The 19,481-nt window shown below is 43.0% G+C and overlaps 1 protein-coding gene across 1 annotated transcript in view; it reads left to right on the top strand.

Moving 5' to 3' along the window:
* The first annotated feature begins 13,317 nt into the window (after positions 1-13,317).
* Positions 13,318-19,481, top strand: part of LOC141058199 (mucin-5AC-like) — a 51,156-nt gene continuing 44,992 nt past the window's right edge. The window contains exons 1-9 of the mRNA XM_073554345.1: positions 13,318-13,407; positions 16,045-16,149; positions 16,326-16,388; positions 16,873-17,134; positions 17,233-17,347; positions 17,477-17,567; positions 18,141-18,247; positions 18,598-18,814; positions 18,988-19,113. Coding sequence (XP_073410446.1) covers positions 13,347-13,407; positions 16,045-16,149; positions 16,326-16,388; positions 16,873-17,134; positions 17,233-17,347; positions 17,477-17,567; positions 18,141-18,247; positions 18,598-18,814; positions 18,988-19,113 — 1,147 coding nt within the window. The 5' untranslated portion in view covers positions 13,318-13,346. The remainder of the gene's footprint in view (positions 13,408-16,044; positions 16,150-16,325; positions 16,389-16,872; positions 17,135-17,232; positions 17,348-17,476; positions 17,568-18,140; positions 18,248-18,597; positions 18,815-18,987; positions 19,114-19,481) is intronic.

Below are 19,481 nucleotides of genomic sequence, written 5' to 3'. Positions count from 1 at the left end.
GCAGACACTGGACACTTTTGGATTGTGTGAGGCCCACTGAATATCTGAGCGCTATGTCACAGGCTCAATGGCACAGCTGTGACCAAAGTGACTAGAGGATAAGGGAGATTTTGAATTTCTGCAGACACTGGACACTTTTGGATTGTGTGAGGCCCACTGAATATCTTAGCGCTATGTGACAGGCTCGATGGCACAGCTGTGACCAAAGTGACTAGAGGATAAGTGAGATTTTGAATTTCTGCAGACACTGGGCACTTTTGGATTGTGTGAGGCCCACTGAGTATCTGAGCGCTATGTCACAGGCTCGATGGCACAGCTGTGACCAAAGTGACTAGAGGATAAGGGAGATTTTGAATTTCTGCAGACTCTTGTGGACACTGGACACTTTTGGATTGTGTGAGGCCCACTGAATATCTGAGCGCTATGTCACAGGCTCGATGGCACAGCTGTGACCAAAGTGACTAGAGGATAAGTGAGATTTTGAATTTCTGCAGACACTGGACCCTTTTGGATTGTTTGAGGCCCACTGAATATCTGAGCGCTATGTCACAGGCTCAATGGCACAGCTGTGACCAAAGTGACTAGAGGATAAGGGAGATTTTGAATTTCTGCAGACACTGGACACTTTTGGATTGTGTGAGGCCCACTGAATATCTGAGCGATATGTCACAGGCTCGATGGCACAGCTGTGACCAAAGTGACTAGAGGATAAGTGAGATTTTGAATTTCTGCAGACACTGGACACTTTTGGATTGTGTGAGGCCCACTGAATATCTGAGCGCTATGTCACAGGCTCGATGGCACAGCTGTGACCAAAGTGACTAGAGGATAAGGGAGATTTTGAATTTCTGCAGACACTTGTGGACACTGGACACTTTTGGATTGTGTGAGGCCCACTGAATATCACAGCGCTATGTCACAGGCAGAAATTGGCTAGTGTATCACAAACTACAAGGTGTATGTAGAATTGGGCAGAGTAGGAATCTCCCTAGAGTGCTGGTCTGTAAGAACGGAACATGTCCTCGACTTATTCTCACAGAGTGACACAGATAGCTTCACTGTGGCTGTGATAACAGCCGTTACACGGTACTGTGTGAGGAGCGTACACCACTGTATGGTGTGAAAAAATGCACGCTCAGTACCTCAGCAGGACAAAAAAAAAAATTGGGATTGCTTCTAAAAAAGCAGATTGCAGCTCAGTACCTCAGCAGGACAAAAAAAAAAATTGGGATTGCTTTTAAAAAAGCAGTTTGCAGAGCAGTGGGTAAACAGCAATGCAGCTGTCAGGAAGCCTTAGAAGGCAGCCCAACAGCCAACACCACTGATACACCACAATATAGCCTCCCCTTGCACTGCACACACAGTGACTGGTGTGTTGTACAGGCACAATCGCTAGCAGCAGAAGCAGTTTTTTTTCTTCTTCCCTGCCTAACGCTCTCCCTACAGAATCAGCAGCAACCTCTCCCTATGCTAAGATCGGCAGAAGTAAGATGGCGGTCGGCGTGCACGCCCTTTTATACCCCCTGTGACGCCCACCAAAGCAAGCCAATCACTTGCATGCCCTTCTGAAAGATGGTGGTGACCCGTGCCTATGTCATCACGTTGCCCACAGTGTCCGTGGATCCTGATTGGCTGAAAAAGAGCGCAAAACAAACTTTTGAAACGCGACTTTGGCGCGTAAGTCGCCGACCTCGTGGCCGACCTCATCCTAGGGTCGGGTTTCGTTTCATGAAACCCGACTTTGCCAAAAGTCGGCGACTTTTGAAATTTTTCGACCCGTTTCGCTCAACTCTAATAGACTGTATTTACAGACTATGTGGAGTAAGTGATGTATGCACGTATGAATGTCTCTGGTGAATGACTCATTAAGAAACCCCTACCTTTTTAAGCATGTGTTGTGCAGCCTAGCCCGCTAGCGCCCAGGCTTAGGCGTAGGTAGGTCTGAGGTTGAGTCAGGCATCTGGTCTCACCAGGGACTCAGCACGCCTCAGTGCACGTGCTCCATAGCCAGCATCTATACCGGCGCTCGTGGCAGCGACGCGGCACGTTCAGTGGGCCTAGAAGGAACCAAACCCCGTGTCCTTGGGGTAGAGTTCTGTGGCCGTACACTGTGCGCTCTTTTGGCCGACCTCTGTGAGTTAACAGGCTCTGGCATCTACTTTCAGCAGTGGTGCGGCTCTGTGCAGTAACAGAGTTCGCCCTGTTCATATTGGGTGACGTAACCCACGTGTGACTGGTTTCACACTGCTTAATTCTTCCGCCATTACTTAGCAGCAGTGTACTATGCACCTACTATTATTTTATAATTTGGTGCGTTCCGCCAGCCCTAACAGAACTGTCCTGGACGAGGTGGAGGAAGAAAAGGATGAGGAGGAGGATGAGGGGGATGATTATTTTGGGGAGGAGGATGCATCTTAGGGGGGCAAGAGAAAATATTGGCTTGCCTATGTCAGGTACAGGGTTTGTGCGTGACTGGAGGGATGTGGATTTCCCCAAAAGTGCTCCTCCACCCACCACTGGCAGTGCATCATTGGCACCTGGAACATTGGCCCACACGTGTGATTATGTCTTGCGGATCCTAAAAAGGGACCCCCGCATTACCCAAATTATGAAGGATGACGACTACTGGTTGGCCAGCATCCTCGATCTACGATATATAGGCAAATTACAGAACATCATGCCACAGGACAACCTAGAGCTAATATTGGCGAACAATCAAGCAACTCTGGTAAGCCGTTTGTTAGAGGCATTCCCAGCACACAGCTGTGGTGCAGGTTCTACCACGAGCCGTACTGGGCAACATGGAAGAGGTGTTCGTGGTGCACACAGCCAAAGTGGCGTTGGAGACAGGGGTTTCATGACCATGTTGTGGACTGATTTCTCGAGGACCGTTCACACGTCTGTTAATACTGAATCGATTGCAACAGACAGGAGACAGCAGTTGTCAACTATGGTTCAAAAAGACCTCTCCTCCCCTATCGATGTTCTCCCTCACAGTTCATTCCCCTTTGACTACTGGGCCTGTAAACTGGACACCTGGCCTGAATTGGCACAATATGCCTTACAGGAGCTCACTTGCCCTGCTGGTAGTGTGCTATCAGAAAGAGTCTTCAGTGCTGCTGGATCAATCCTGACAGAAAGAAGGACCCGGCTGTCGACCCATAATGTTGGTGATCTCACCTTCATTAAAATGAACCATGCCTGGGTTTCAAAGGATTTTGTATCCCCTTCCCCTGATGACACATAGGTTGCCAGCAAAATGGCTCTCTTTGTCCTCCTCTTCCTCCGACTTCTCCAATTCCTCCATTTGCAGCTGCTGAAGATCCAGCCTACACCTCAACATATGCCAGTTTTTCCACCTCCCTAACTGGGCTGTACCCCCCAGGGCCGGCGTCAGCACCTGGCGCACCTGGGCAAGTGCCGGGGTCCTGAGCAGGTGGGGGGCCCACTCGCCGTCAGAGACATTGGCGTACTATGAGGGGCCCTGTGCCAGTGCCGACACCCACGAGTTGGCCCCCCCTGCCCCAGCACTTGCAATACTTATGTGTCCCTGCTCCACCGCTGTGACATCTTCCGCATTTCCTGACAGTGACATTCAGGTCAGAGAGCGTGATGACGTCACGTCTGTGCGCCCTCTGCCTGAACAATCACAGTGAAGAGAGCTGGAAAATGGCGACGCTGAGGAGTCCAGAGTAGAGCAGTGCCCAGCGAAGAGAGGTATTTCATTATTTTTTATGTTTGGAGAATTATATGGGGAGCATTATACACTGGAGAATTATATATGGGGCCCATCATACTCTGGAGCATCATCCATGGGGCCCATCATATACTGTATATGGGGCCCATCATACACTAGAGCATCATATGGGGTTCATTATTTATGGGGCATCACATGGAGCCCATTATATATGGAGCATTACATATGAGGACCAGTATATTTGGAGCACTATATGGGGCTCATCATACACTGGAGCATTATAAATGGGGCCCATTATACACTGCAGCATCATATGGGGCCCATTATATATGGAGCAATATATAGGCCCATCATACACTGGAGCATCATACACTGGAGCATGATAAATGGGACCCATCATACACTGGAGCATTATAAATGGGGCCCATCATACACTGGAACATCATATATGGGGCCCATTATACACTGGAGCATCATATGGGGCCCATTATATATGGAGCATTATATAGGCCCATCATACACTGGAGCATCATCCATGGGGACCATCATATACTGCTTAAGAAACCGCTGAAGTACCAAGTTGAACACATGGGCCAAGCATGGTTCATGTGTGAGCTTGTCAAGCTTCACAGCCACCACCAGGTTACACCCATTATCACACACAACCATGCCTGGTTGTAGGTTCAGCGGCGAAAGCCTCAGATCTGACTAGGTTTTTATTCTTTTCATTAACTCTGCCATGGTGTGCGTTTTGTGTCAGACAAATTAGCTTCCGCAGAGCCTGTTGCTGCTTTGCTGAGGCATTGCTGCAGAGCTTCCACCTTATGGCTGATGTGGCTGGTGTGCTCTGAGATAGCACATCGGAGATGGAGGATGAGGAGGAGCAGGAAGGGGTGCAGAAACTGATGCAGGAGATGGAGGAAACCCTGATGGAAGTAGGGCCAGCAATTCTCGGCGTCGGTAGCACATACGCTGTGCTATGATGGAACTCAGCCCTGGCCTCCACGATGTTCACCCAGTGTGCTGTCAGGGAAATGTAGCATGTATGGCCACTAGTGATTATGCACATTTTGGTCAGATAATTGAGTGATATCTGAGTATCACTGAGCGCGTTTATTCATCCCAAATATCTATCTATTGTGCTATTATCATCCAAATATCTGTTATCTATCAATTTTTCTATTTATCTATCTATTATCTACTTATCTGAGTATCTACAATGGGGGAAATAAGTATTTGACCCCTTGCTGATTTTGTACGTTTGCCCACTGACAAAAATATGAACAGTCTATAATTTTAAAGGGAGGTTAATTTTAACATGGAGAGATAGAATATCAAAAATAAAATTCAGAAAATCACATTATATAAATTATATATATATTTTTTGCATTTTGCAGTGAGAAATAAGTATGTGATCCCCTACCAACCATTAAGAGTTATGGCTCCTACACACCAGTTAGACGCTCCTAATCAAATTGTTACCTGCATTAAAGACACCTGTCTTACATAGTCATCTTTATAAAAGACTTCTGTCCACAGACTCAATTAAACAGTCACACTCTTACCTCTACAATGTGGGCAAGACCAAAGAACTTTATAAGGAAGTCAGGGACAAGATCATGGACCTGCACAAAGCTGGAATGAGCTACAAAACCATAAGTAAGATGCTCGGTGAGGAGACAACTGTTGGTGCAATAGTAAGAAAATGGAAGAAATATAAAATGACTGTCAATCGACATCAATCTGGGGCACCATACAAAATCTCAGCTCCTGGGGTATCCTTGATCATGAGGAAGGTGAGAGATCAGCCTAAAACTACATGGGGGAACTTGTTAATGATCTCATGACAGCTGCAACCACAGTCACCACGAAAACCATTGGTAACACATTAAGCCGTAAAAGTTTAAAATCCTGCAGTGCCAGCAAGGTCCTCCTGCTCAAGTAGGCACATGTACAGGCCCATCTGAAGTTTGCCATTGATCACCTGGATGATTCTGTGAGTGATTGGGAGAAGGTTCTGTGGTCAGATGAGTAAAAAATTGAGCTCTTTGGCATTAACTCAACTCGCCGTGCTTGGAAGAAGAAGAATGGTGCCTATGACCCAAAGAACACCGTCCCCACTGTCAAGCATGGAGGTGGAAGCATTATGTTTTGGGGGTGTTTCTCTGCTAAGGGCACAGGACTACTTCACCTCATCAATGAGAGAATGGAAGGAGGGGAGCCATGTACAATAAAATACTGAGTGACAACCTCCGTCAAGACATTAAAAATAGGCTGTGGCTGGGTCTTTCAACAAGACAATGACCCAAAGCATACAGCCAAGGCAACAAAGGAGTGGCTCAAAGCGAAGCACATTATGTTCATGGAATGGCCTAGCTAGTCTTCAGACCTTAATCCCATAGAAAACTTATGGATGGAGATGAAGCTCCGAGTTGTCAAGTGTCAGCCTCAAAATCTTAATGATTTAGCGATGATCTGCAAAGAGGTGTGGACCAAAATTCCTCCTAACATGTGCGCAGACCTCACCATAAACCACAAAAAATGTCTGACTGCTGTGCTTGCCAACAAGGGTTTTGCCACCAAGTATTAAGTCTTGTTTGCCAGAGGGATCAAATACTTATTTCTCATTGCAAAATGCAAATAAATTTACAGTATATAATTTATGTAATGTGATTTTCTAGATTTTATTTTTTATATTGTCATGGCTCTGCATGTGAATTCCTTTCCCCAACCTGGGCTCTATGGAGTTAACTTTGCTGGACTCCCTTTGGTCTAGTGAGGGCTATATTAACCCGCCCTCCTATTCGGTTTGTGTCATTGATAGCTCTGTCCTCGGCTGAGCAGCTGACCTTGTTACACTTGTGTATACTGTTTGTTCCCGTGTGCTTGTCCTGTGTATGATCTAGCTTGTCCCTCATTTTGTGCCTGCGCTCTGATTCTGTACCTCTGCTACTCTCTTGTTATGATCTCTGGCTTGCCCTCTAACTACACTCCTTGTCTGTGCCCTAGGTTACTGCTCGGTTTCTGACGTCAGCTTGTTTTTGACCATTCTTCAGTCCATGCCTTGGATACTGCATTACCCTCTGACTTTTGAACTCAGCTTGTCTGACCTCTCTCCCTCGGCTCCACTGACTCCCGCTCTCACTCTTTACCTCCCCTTGCAAGGAGGTTAGCTCGTCCTCCACTCCCCCGGTGGTCATATGTCTCAGGTCCTGTTTAGGGCAGCGTGCAGCATGTTCTCTTGTTCTCAGCAACGGCTGCATGCTTCTATTTGTTACTGTCGTCTCCTCACTCACTTCCCTTAGTGTCCATTCCCTGGACACTATCTGTGTACCTGTCACATTATCACTGGCCGTAAAACTTTTTTTTCCTTGTGTGGAAGGTTGGGGTTTTTCTCTTTTTATTATGGATCTTCTGCCTGCTCTCTCTGAGCAGGTCACCAATTTAACCCAAATGAGGCAGAAATTGTCTGTGGAGCAGAGAACTTTGGCTTAGTCTCATCAGCAGGTTCAGAGGGAGGTTGCCGACGCCGTTCGGTCTGCCTCTCTCTCTGGGGCTCAGGGTGGGGGAGCTGCTGATGTTTTGTTATTTTCTCCTGAACCTCCAAACCTCCAGTTAAGTTACCTGATACCTTCTCTGGGGATAAAACATTTCGGGCCTTTAAAGAGGGGTGTAAGCTATTGTTTTCTTTGTGACTCCGTTCTGCAGGGGACGAGGGTCAAAGAGTGGGGGTTGTCATCTTTTTATTAAGGGAAGCTCTGCAGGCTTGGGCTTCTTCTCTTCCCCCCCTGGCTCTGGAAAGAATGTCTGTGGATCGATCCTTTGAGGCCCTTGGCCAAATCTATGATGAGCCTGATCATGTGCAACTGGCTGAGGATATGGTTATGAGTCTGTCCCAGGGGAAGCACTCAGCTGAGTGGTATTGCTCTGAGTTTAGGCAGTGGGCCACAGAGGTGTCTTGGAATGATTTGGTCCTCAGGGGATTGTTCCGTCAAGGTCTGTCTGAACACCTTAAGGAAGCCTTGGCGTTACATTCTCTGCCGGACACGCTCGAGGAAGCCATGACACAGGCCATCCGCATGGACTGCAGACTCTGTGCGAAAGGAGTGATGCAGCAGGGGACCCACCTGTATCCCATCAAGGTTGATTCCTCATCATCTGTGGAACCCATGGTGGTGGGAGCCGTGTCCTTTAAGGAAAAGGAGAGGAAACGCCTCAAGGAAAAAAAAACTTTGCTTCTGTTGTGGGGCTCCGGGACACTGGAGAAAAGACTGCCCCTCTTGCCCTCTGTCCTCCAAGGTGTCTGGGAAAAAGAGGCGAAACTGCACTTGTCCTGATCTGACTTGCAATCAGTAAGCACTATTGCATCGGGTAATGGGGTCCTTTCTTAGGATGCGCACCTGTCTGTGACCCCCTCTTATTATTGAGTCCCTAACATTTGGCCCATCATTATAAAAAGCACTTAGCACTTTATGTATTGTTTTCTCAGCACAATAGCAGCTATAATTACCTGATCCTTCTTATATGTATTTTATATGTATTTGTTATGTCAGTACTATTTTGTACTAATTATGTGGTAAACAAAATTGGACATTTATTTATAGTATTGGACGTGTACTCCCTTTTCTCTGATGTTTAATATGCTATGCAGGAGTGTCCACTCAAAATTCCCTTCAAGTCAGAACTACAAAGTGTATGACTTATTTGAGGTCTATACGTTTTTGTTCTATATATGGTTTTGTTTTATAAGGTGTCGGGAAATGTCTAGGTCTGTGTAATGGTTGAGGAGGTTACCCAGAACCTCAGGTACACTTTTCTTCAATGTCTAAAATTTTGCTCCAAGGGGGAGCTTGAGGTAGATGGTGATTTATTCCCTACTACAGCTTTTGAGGACTGTGGTTCAACCATTAATTTGATTGACTCTAACTTGGTGGCACTTTGTAAGATAGGGACAGTTAGGCTCCACTCCCTTCACCAAGTGGGGAATCACCTGTGTCTCGGAAATTCTCTTCCTTAAGGTGGACTCTTCTCAGATGGAACATATTGCTTGCTTTGTTTTGGACAATTTACCTGCGGGGTTGGTTCTGGGTTTTCCCTAGATACAATGCCATAATCCTGTTATGAATTGGGAGACCAGAGAAATTGTCCAATGGGGATCCAATTGTGGTAACCAATGTTGTAATTCTGTGTCTATCTCATCTGTCGGTCTGGAGGGTATTACGGAGTACCTAAAGGATTTTGAAGACATGTTCTCCAAAAGCGAGGCTGAGGTCTTACCACCACATCGACCTTTTGACTGTGCCATTGATTTGATTCCATGTCCTAAATTACCCAAGGCCCGATTGTTTAATCTTTTGGGTCCTGAACAGGTTGCCATGAGGGAGTATATTGCTGAGAGCCTCCATAAAGGGCATATCCGTTCTTCTGTTTCTCCAGTGGCAGCTGGATTTTTCTCTGTTAAAAAGAAAGATGGTGGTTTGCGGCCTTGCCTCAACTTTCGGGAACTCAATAAGATCACAGTGAGAAACACGTACCTGCTCCCTCTTATACCCGATTTGTGTAACCAGTTGTCCGGGGCAAAATGGTTTTCTAAATTAGATTTATGGGGAGCCTATAACCTGATTAGGATAAGAGAGGGGAATGAGTAGAAGACGGCGTTTCTCACCTTCGAGGGTCTTTTTGATAATCTGGTTATGCCCTTTGGGCTGACAAATGCTCCAGCCATCTTTCAAAATATTATAAATTTTATGTTCACTTTGTAGTTATAGACCTAGATGATATCTTGATTTACTCCTCAGACAAACAAGCCCATTTGGGGCATTTATGTACCATTCTCCAGAGACTTAGGGAGAATCAACTTTTTGCTAAGTTGGAAAAATGTTCATTTTTTGTGCATGAATTGTCGTTTTTTGGGTTTATTGTATCTAAGGAGAGTTTTCGCATGGACCCCAAAAAGGTCCAGGTTATCATGGATGGGTTCAGCCCCGAGACTTGAAGGGGTTACAGCATTTTCTGGGGTTTGCAAATTACTACCAGAAATTTATCAAGGGATTTTCACAGGTGGTTAAACCTCTTACTGATCTTACACTTAAGGGTGTGGATGTTAAAAATTGGTCTACGTCTGCTGTGGAATCTTTTTTGACCTTAAAGAAATGATTTATGTCCACCCCGGTGCTAGTGCAACCGGATCCGTCCAGACCTTTTATCATGGGGGTTGACGCTTCTGAAGTGGTAGTGGGTGCAGTTTTGTCACAGGGACCCGCCACTCTCACAAATCTTAAACCATGTGCCTTCTTTTCCAGGAAATTCTCTCCAGCCGAGAGAAATTATGATGGGGCAACAGAGAGCTTCTGGCGGTTAAGTTGGCTTTTGAGTAATGGAGGAATGTTTTGGAGTGCGGCTCATCCCATCACTGTGATTACTGATCATAAAAATTTAAACTACATCGAGTCTGCCAAATGATTGTAAAAGATTTAGTAAAAAGTTTGGTGTTAATTTGTCCTTTTCCTCTGCATATCATTCAGAGTCGAATGGTCAGACCGAACGGACAAATCAGTCTCTAGAACAAATTTTGCGATGTTTAGCCTCCACTCGACAAGAAGATTGGTGCGATGCTTTGCCTTTAGCTGAGTTTGCTTTTAACAATCGTGTAAGCCAGGCCAATAGCATGTTGCCCTTTCTGGCCAATTGTGGATTTAATCCACATTTTGGGGAGTTCTCGCGTTTGAACTCTGGTTGTCCTGGGGCTGAGGGGACTGCGTGGCGTCTAAAGGAGTTGTGGACTGAGGTTCAACAAAACATTACCAAGGCTTTAGAAAAAGTAAAAATTTCTTGCAGATAAGAAGTGAGTGTCTGGTCCTACTTTCCTGGGAGGGTAGAAGGTGTGGTTGTCCACTTGAAAAAATAAATTTAAGGTTCCCTCTGCTAAGTTAGGTGCTAAGTTTATTGGCCCATATGAAATTGTGGAGATAGTTAATCAAGTTACTTTTAGGTTGCATCTCCCAGACTCCTCCCCTTTAAGATTTCCAATGTGTTTCATAAATCTCTTTTGAAGCCTTTGGGAACTGTTGATGAGGCGTCTTTGCCTGCTGCTTCTCTGGTTCTAGCTGATGGCCACATGGAGTAGGAGGTGGGATGCAATGTGGAATCTTGGAGGATACGTGGTACTTTACAGTATCTTGTACACTGGAAGGGATTTGGCTTTGAAGATCGGTCTTCGGTGCTGGCTCGTTCTGTACATGCTGATAGGTTGGTTCGAGCGTTTCATGTCAGACATACTGGGAAGCCTGGGGGTCCGGTATCCCCCCATTGAGAGGGGGGTACTGTCATGACTCTGGATGGGAATTCCTTTCCCCGTCCTGGGCTCTATGGAGTTAACTTTGCTGGCCTCCCTTTGGTCTGGGGAGAGCTATATTAACTCGCCCTTCTATTGGGTTTGGGACAGTGATAGCTCTGTCCTCAGCTAGCAGCTAACCTTGCTACACTTGTGTATACCGTTTGTTCCCGTGTGCTTGTCCTGTGTGTAATCCAGCTTGTCCCTCATTTTGTGCCAGCTCTCTGATTCTGTACCTCTCCTACTCTCTGGTTCTTATCTCTGTCTTGCCCTCTAACTAACTTTCTTGTCTGTGCCCTTGGTTACTGAGTTCCTGCTCGGTTTCTGATGTTGGCTTGTTTTTGACCTTTCTTCAGTCTGTGCCCTTAGATACTGCGTTTCCCTCTGGCTTTTGAACTCGGCTTGTTTGACCTCTCTCCCTCGGCTCCGCCGGCTCCCGCTTTCACTCTCTACCTCCCTTTGCACGGAGGTTAGTTCCTCCTCCAGCCACTCCCCTGGTGGTCATGTGTCTCAGGTCCTGATTAGGGCAGCGTGTTCTCAGGAGCGGCTGCATGCTTCTATATGTTACTACCGTCTCCCCACTCACTTCCCTTAGTGTCCATTCCCTGGACACTATCTGTGTATCTGTCACATACTGTATATTCTATCTCTCAATGTTAAAATTAATCTACCCTTAAAATTATAGACTGTTCATGTCTTTGTCAGTGAGGGATATAATCAGCAAAGGATCAAATACTATTTTCCCCACTGTATATATTCATCTATTTTCTATGTATCTATCAATCATTTTTTCTATCTACCTATCTATCTACCTATCTCATATCTAAAATACTTACACTCACCTTACCACTCACCTCTCATGTCCCCTAAACTTCTCACTGTACCCTGTACAGTCCTTGTTGTATCTTCTTATCACCTCCACCGAGTGCTGAAACCTTGGGCTTCTTCATAGTGGGCCAAAACTTTGGAATCTGATGAGCCTTGGGATATTTCTACACAACTGAGTGTAAGGTCATGATGTCATGACTTCACGACGTGTGCCTTGACATGCACGGAAACATCCTTGAACCTCATCAGTGTCAGAAGTCTTGGCCTAGTGTCAAGAGTCCCATGGTTTTAGTACTCAACAACAGTGATGCAAAGATGCGTCAAGGACCAATCTGAATTTTGGTGAATGTGGATTTTTTAAATATTCTATTCCACTCGAATATATTCACTTATCTCTCATATTTAAGGTTGCTGTCTTTAGGATAATCCCTAGCTGTGTTCCAACAAACCCTAATTAGCTCCATAGAACCCTGTTTGGAAAGAAAATGACCTCTTCGTGGGAAAAATCACCTAATTTTTTTGTTTGCTGTAGGTACCATATTTGATGACATCAACAACTCTGGTTGTGTCTCACTTTAACAATGTGCATGTACATTCTACAGTAACAGCTATGCTGTTGGAACATCGTACAGCACATGCTGCAGCGCTTGGTGAGTATATAATATGGCTTAATAGCAAAAAATAATGCGCACCAGTTCCAACCATCTCAATATGATCATTAGACGCTTGGATTGAAATGATCCATAGAGCCGTAGCATTGTGGTATCCAGTTTCCTGTGCCAAAGAAAATTATGTTCAAATAGTCATTCTATGAGTTGTAACTGCACTGAATATCTACAGACAGTGGTATCAGCGGAGAGCTGCCCTTTTCCCAAATGGATGGTGTGTCATATGAGTTTGTAGCCAATCATAATATTAGCCTGCACTCGGATTAATAACAACACCCTTCAATCAAACATTAGGCGATTAAGTGCAAACTCTTCTCTTTGATTGATAGATAAGTAATATAACAATGGGGACTTGTAAGACATCGTCACCCTATCTATCCATCTATCTATTTATCTATCTATCTATCTTGCTATTATCTATCTATATTATCCATTTGACAGTGGTGCAGTATATTACATACTTTTGTACTACATGCATTTTTAATGTAAAAGTATCACAAATTAGCAAAGAGTTAATGATGATGTATGTATTAGGAGAAATCAATACAGATAAGGGCACAATCTATTTCTACAGACCATGAAATGCATGTGAAAGAGGCATGGCATAGCCAAACACACACATACAGTCCACACCTTATTCCAGCATCCTCCTGTACACCTTTAACTAGAGGAAAAAAATGCAGCTCCACCCTAATTACCTGTGTGGAGCAATCCTGGCACAGAGCCGAGATGCCTTTACAAGTGTATATAAAGATCACCACCAGACTGACCATCCTGCTCCTTGCCTCTCCTCCGCAGTAGTGCCACAGCTACTAAGAAGATGGGAACCTTCCATAGGCTCCCGCTGTGGATCCTACTGGTCATCTTAGGCCCATTGAATGGTAAGTATTTATTCTAGGGAAAAAATAATTATTATTCTTAATAACTGGAGATATTAACACTATATATTACAATTTTCCAATCATTTATTGAAAGTGTTCACATATTCTATTTTAAAGTTTATGGGTCAAAAATCTTACTGTATATGGTAAAAAATCAGAAATTTGAAATCTTTGAAAGAGTAGAGGAACGTATGCGCGTTCCAATGTACCTATATTTAAAACAGTCAGAGCTGTCAAATATTGGGTGATAAGTATTTTATTGCATAAGAAGCATTAACTATAGATTCTGCTATTCTATTATTCTCTTTATTATGTATTATTATTTTGCCTCAATTTGTAACCGTATGTGACACATATAAGTGGTTTGTTCATCTGTTTTCACATTGTGACTATAGCTCCAATGGGATATTTTTAGGTTTTTCCAGTAAATCTGTGTAGAATTATAATAAATTGCATGTTATAAAATGTTAAAATCTTTATTCTTGTGTGTACAGTTCATGGACCGACCCTGTAAGCAAAGCACAGGAGAAATAAACATTATAATATTAATAAAGAATAGATTTAATAAATCAATCCATACTATTGAATAATAAGCCTTTAGTAAAACGGTTTATCTGCATCTTTAAAATAATAACACCAAGTGACTCAGCTGGGCTGAAATCTCAGTGAAAGTGTATCTTATTTCCAAGCAACAGGAGCTCCGAAAGCAGGTGTATGATTACATCCCAGCATATCTAGGCATGGGTGAAAGGAGAACAAGTGTAATATTCAACATCTTTTGCGCAAGAGAAAATGAGAAAATCAGATAACCTAAATGTGTTCATATTTGATCTTCAAACTGTTTAGATAACAATGAGATTGTAAGCAGATTGCAGATTAGTTTTACTTGTGATCCACTCATATTGCTTAAAAATTTTCTCTTGTGACATCTTTATGTGGCAAAACACAATGCTTTGAATGTCTAATATTAATAAGAGCTTCTTGTTCACTCAGGTAAGGTTCACACATACAGTGCGTTCTGTCGAGTACTATGTTAAAGTTTCTGTTGGATTCTCCAAAAAACTTTAACATTGCTCTTGTGGAGCCATTTAATCAAATAAAGCTGACAGAGTCACAATATGGCCTCCATCCTGGCCATATTTGACCTTTTTTTAACTTAAGAAAATGTGATAGGGAAAAGAAGAATACTGTCAGGATAATGGCTTTGTCAGCTTCATCTAAGTGAATGGCCCAGTTGGGGCTATATAGGTGAATGGCACAGTCGAGGCTATGGAGGTGGATGGCACAGTTGTGGCTATGTAGGTGAATGGCACAGTTGAGGCTATGGAGGTGGATGGCACAGTTGGGGCTATGTAAGGTAATGACCCATTCGGAGCTATGTAGGTGAATGGCACAGTTGGGGCTATGTAAGGTAATGACCCATTCGGAGCTATGTAGGTGAATGGCCCAGATGGGACTATGTAAGTTAATGACCCAGTTGGGGCTATGTAGGTGAATGGCCCAGTTGGGGTTATGTAAGTTAATGGCCCAGTTGGGGCTATGTAGGTGAATGGCACAGTTGGGGCTATGTAGGTGAATGGCACAGTTGGGGCTATATAGGTGAATGGCACAGTCGAGGCTATGGAGGTGGATGGCACAGTTGTGGCTATGTAGGTGAATGGCACAGTTGAGGCTATGGAGGTGGATGGCACAGTTGGGGCTATGTAAGGTAATGACCCATTCGGAGCTATGTAGGTGAATGGCACAGTCGGGGCTATGTAGGTGAATGGCCCAGATGGGACTATGTAAGTTAATGACCCAGTTGGGGCTATGTAGGTGAATGGCCCAGTTGGGGTTATGTAAGTTAATGGCCCAGTTGGGGCTATGTAGGTGAATGGCACAGTTGGGGCTATGTAGGTGAATGGCACAGTTGGGGCTATGTAGGTGAATGGCACAGTTGGAGCTATGTAGGTGAATGGCACAGTTGGGGCTATGTAGGTGAATGGCACAGTTGGGGTTCTGAAGGTAAAAAGCACAGTTGGGGTTATGTAGGTAAAAGGCACTGTTGAGTCTTTGCTTGAGTTCCAGTTGAAATCCAATAGTTCAGGGATTCTGACCAACACCTAGACATAGTGCTTGACAAAGAGTTTGTATAAGTGTGAACCTCCCTTATAGTTGCATGGTTATACAGCATCATGTTCACTCTAAAAGACGTTATTTAAGCCTAGCCAAATATTTGTTTGCATATGTTGAAATTTACAGGAATTTATTATAGATCTTTAAAAGTGGGTAATACTAAACTCTACCACTGGAGAGAAATATAGATGCAAGAAGGGAAATAGAAAATCATACTTTTTCCCTTTATTCTCCATATTCTCAAATTTTCTGAATCTAAGATAGGCATGCTTCACAGTAGTACACTAAAATCTCAACTGTTTTTCTTGTTCTTTTAATGTTAGAAATGAAATATACAAGCTATTAATATAACATATTTTGTCTTAATTTTATTAATACATGTAGTTGCAACAAGCTATAAGCCGTAATAAACTTGATATCTGATTTTCACGGTTAACTTTAATCAGTTCTACATAAGAAATCTGCAATATGTCTTCCTTTTTAAAATGCCATTTTGTTAAATATATCTTTATTTTTTCCTAGCTCAAGAATATGGAGACTACAATGCTGATGAGAAAATTGACTACGACTACACCATTGATGAGACAATGCAAGGACAGCAACATCAAGAGCACAAACAACCAAACAGTAAGTGTTAGTTATCAATATCATATACTTCCTAAGTATTTATCAAGCTAATGGTTACAAAATAATATGCTATGCCAACATGTTAGAATAGTTACTAGAAAATATGTGAACCATCAATGACATTGACACCAAACATTATACTTTGCTCTCCTAACATCCTCTCTAATTATTTGTAGTTTTATTAACTGGACCTCAAAGAGTATCAGTGATCCCAGTGGCATCAAAAACTGTAGTGAGAGGTAAGTCAATGAGCTTACATTAATATTCTACAAGTATGCTAGTAATTTGGTAAACTCTCATTATACATTTACTATTCAAAGTCATTTAAATCATAAAGGCGAGTGCTAATGGGACCCTTGGGAGATAGGGCAGAGTCAAGGTAGTCCCCATTTCCTTTTAATGTTGAGTTTTGAGAGCCTGTGAAGGAAATCTATAAAGGACTCTTCCCTACAGACCAAAACAAGGATTATGGAAATGGTTGAGGAGGGCAACTAAGCACCAACTTCTTCCATCTTGGTATGACCAAGATTCATAAGGGGTGCCCAATTTATTCTCTGTTTCCTCTAAATACAGTATATACCTCCTACTGTTATGTAAGTTATCAGTATGTCATTGGTGCTCATGCTGAACTGGTGCATCAATTTTTAAATTTTTGACATTTTTTACTTGCTGGTATAAATATGTTACCTGCAATCATAGTTGCGTTAATCTTTTTACTTGCAGCTATCAACACAGCTCACAATAACAGAGTTTGCAGCACCTGGGGGAACTTCCATTTCAAGAACTTTGATGGAGACATATTCTACTTCCCCGGTACTTGTAACTATGTCTATGCATCTCACTGTCATAGTACATATGAGGACTTCAATATCCAAATCCGTCGTGCCGTTGTGGACCACACTCCAGTGATTGACAAGATCACCATGAAACTTGATGGACTTGCAGTGCAGATCAATCGCAATACTGTCTCAGTAAATGGACAAGAGTGAGTGTCCTTATTTTCTAGTGTGTTAATGAAAAATCCTAAATAATGTGGTGAATGTCATGTTTTGTATTAACTGCTGATCTCATGTTCTTGTACAGAGTCCAGCTGCCTTTCAGTGGTTCTGGCATTCAGATTGAGAAACATGGTGTATATCTCTCAGTGACCTCCAAGCTTGGTCTGGTCTTCATGTGGAACGATGATGATAGTCTACTGGTAAGAGCATCAAATTGACATATTGACATATCTCCACTATTGTAGAAGGTGGACAGACGAAGAACAATTTATCTTGACCTCTAGTAGTTTGTGCTTAACAAGATCTTTTACTTTTACCTTTTTGTGCAGCTGGAACTGGATCAAAAGTACGCCAACCAGACCTGTGGGTTGTGTGGGGATTTCAATGGCATCTCTATCTACAATGAGTTCATTTCCAATGGTTAGATTTTATGTTTTCTATTATAACATACTTGTATTATATATTATTTCACAATATTTTAAAGGGGTTGCCTGGTCTTAAACTCCAAATTTTCAGTCACTTTCTGTCAATGTAGACTTATGAATCATCACATCACGCGCACTGCTCACTGTAAGAGTTTTCTGGTGCTGGCAGTGGTGGTTATGTGACCACAACTATGCGATATGCATACTCCCGGCCATGTTTCTACTAGGTGTGCACATCCTCGTTCAATGCAACTATTCAGGGAAGTTGGAAACAGTCTAGTCAGAATGTGGAGGGAGTATCCATATTGCATACTTGAGGTCACATAACAACTCTTCCCGGCGCCGGCATCGGAGATTCCTCACAGCGCGCAGTGCACGCAATGGGAGGATGAACAAGTCTGAAGACACATAGAATTACTTCAAACTTGTAGTTTAAGACTGAAAAAACCCTTTAATGAATGTATCAATATTAATTTGTGCAACTGATACAGAGTCTACCGTGCATTAAGCAATTCTTATCTTAGACATGGCAAGCTTGGATTCATCTTATAATAAATTATGTCCCTAGGCGTGCAAATCACAGAATCCCAGTTTGGAAATCTCCAGAAGTTGGATGGACCCACAGAACAGTGCCAAGATGTGCTTCCTACACCCAAAAGCAATTGTACTGATTATGTAAGTAGAAGATCAAAGCCATGGCTTTTGTGTTAAAGCAACTCATCCAGTGCTAAAAGTATGAAAGAAAATCTATAGATGCTCTGTCTTTATAAGCATCATAGAGGGATGTTCATTCTTAGGACAATTTGTATTAGCTACAATGAAAGTCTACAGTTTTCTCCTTTCATAGGTGATATCATGGCTTTTCTTACACCCTGAGCAAATAATATGTTAATAATATGTTAAGAGTTAAGACCAGCTTTATATTATATATTTGGAGCTTGTGCAACAACATAAATGTTTTTGTAGACAATTCAGTCACATTGATGTTTTAGAAGTCTTTAAGAGCCTCTTTTTGTGTATGATAGGAGAACATCTGCGAGTCGATTCTTCTGGGTGGAACATTCTCAAAATGTCATTCATTGGTGGCTGTTGATCAATACATTGAAGCTTGCGTGCAAGACCTGTGTCGGTGTGATAGCAATACTGTTGCTCTTTGCTTGTGTGACACTTTTGCTGAGTACTCCAGGCAATGTGCTCATGCTGGAGGTGAACCAGAGAACTGGAGAAATAAAGATCTGTGCCGTAAGTGTCTTCTGCAATTGTGTTTGTACAGATACAAGAATTTTGTACAATGTGTGCAAGAAACAATGGTAATAAAGGTCACAGTTGCGGATGCTCTGACCTTGCTCATTAGGTTGAAGGGACTTTATCAATTGCACGGGCCCTAATATAACAATTTTTTTTTTTCATTTCAGCTAAATCATGTCCGTACAACATGCAGTACCAGGAATGTGGATCTCCATGTGCAGACACTTGCACCAACCCAGAGAGAAGTACTTTATGTGAAAATCACTGCTTAGAAGGCTGCTTCTGCCCCCCAGGTATGTATTTGCTATATTATATAGGACAAGGCATGAACAAAGTAGCTACAATCCTTTTATGGTTTAAGAAGAGGATGCTTTCCTATCAAATCAGTGCAAGTATTTCATGCCTAATCTTAAAGCGACACAGTTAGAACTGAGTGGAACTTGCAAAATTCAAATTTGCCAGATCACAAAAATTCACCAAATCACACAGATTATCCAGGGAAATTTGCAGCAAAGTTATTATCTGATAACTGAATTTCCCTTATGTATAATAACTCTAAGATCTAGAAAATAAGAAAAAATACTTACACTCACTTTACCGCTCACCTCTCCAGTCCCGAAAACTCCTCACGGTACCCTGTATAGTCCTTGGTGTATCTTCT

Source organism: Dendrobates tinctorius, unplaced genomic scaffold (assembly GCF_039654945.1).
Source record: "Dendrobates tinctorius isolate UK_male_01 unplaced genomic scaffold, ASM3965494v1 ptg000211l, whole genome shotgun sequence".
In the NCBI taxonomy this organism is placed as follows: domain Eukaryota; kingdom Metazoa; phylum Chordata; class Amphibia; order Anura; family Dendrobatidae; genus Dendrobates; species Dendrobates tinctorius.
Note: the sequence above shows the minus strand (reverse complement) of the source record. Positions and strands in the feature narration are given on the sequence as shown.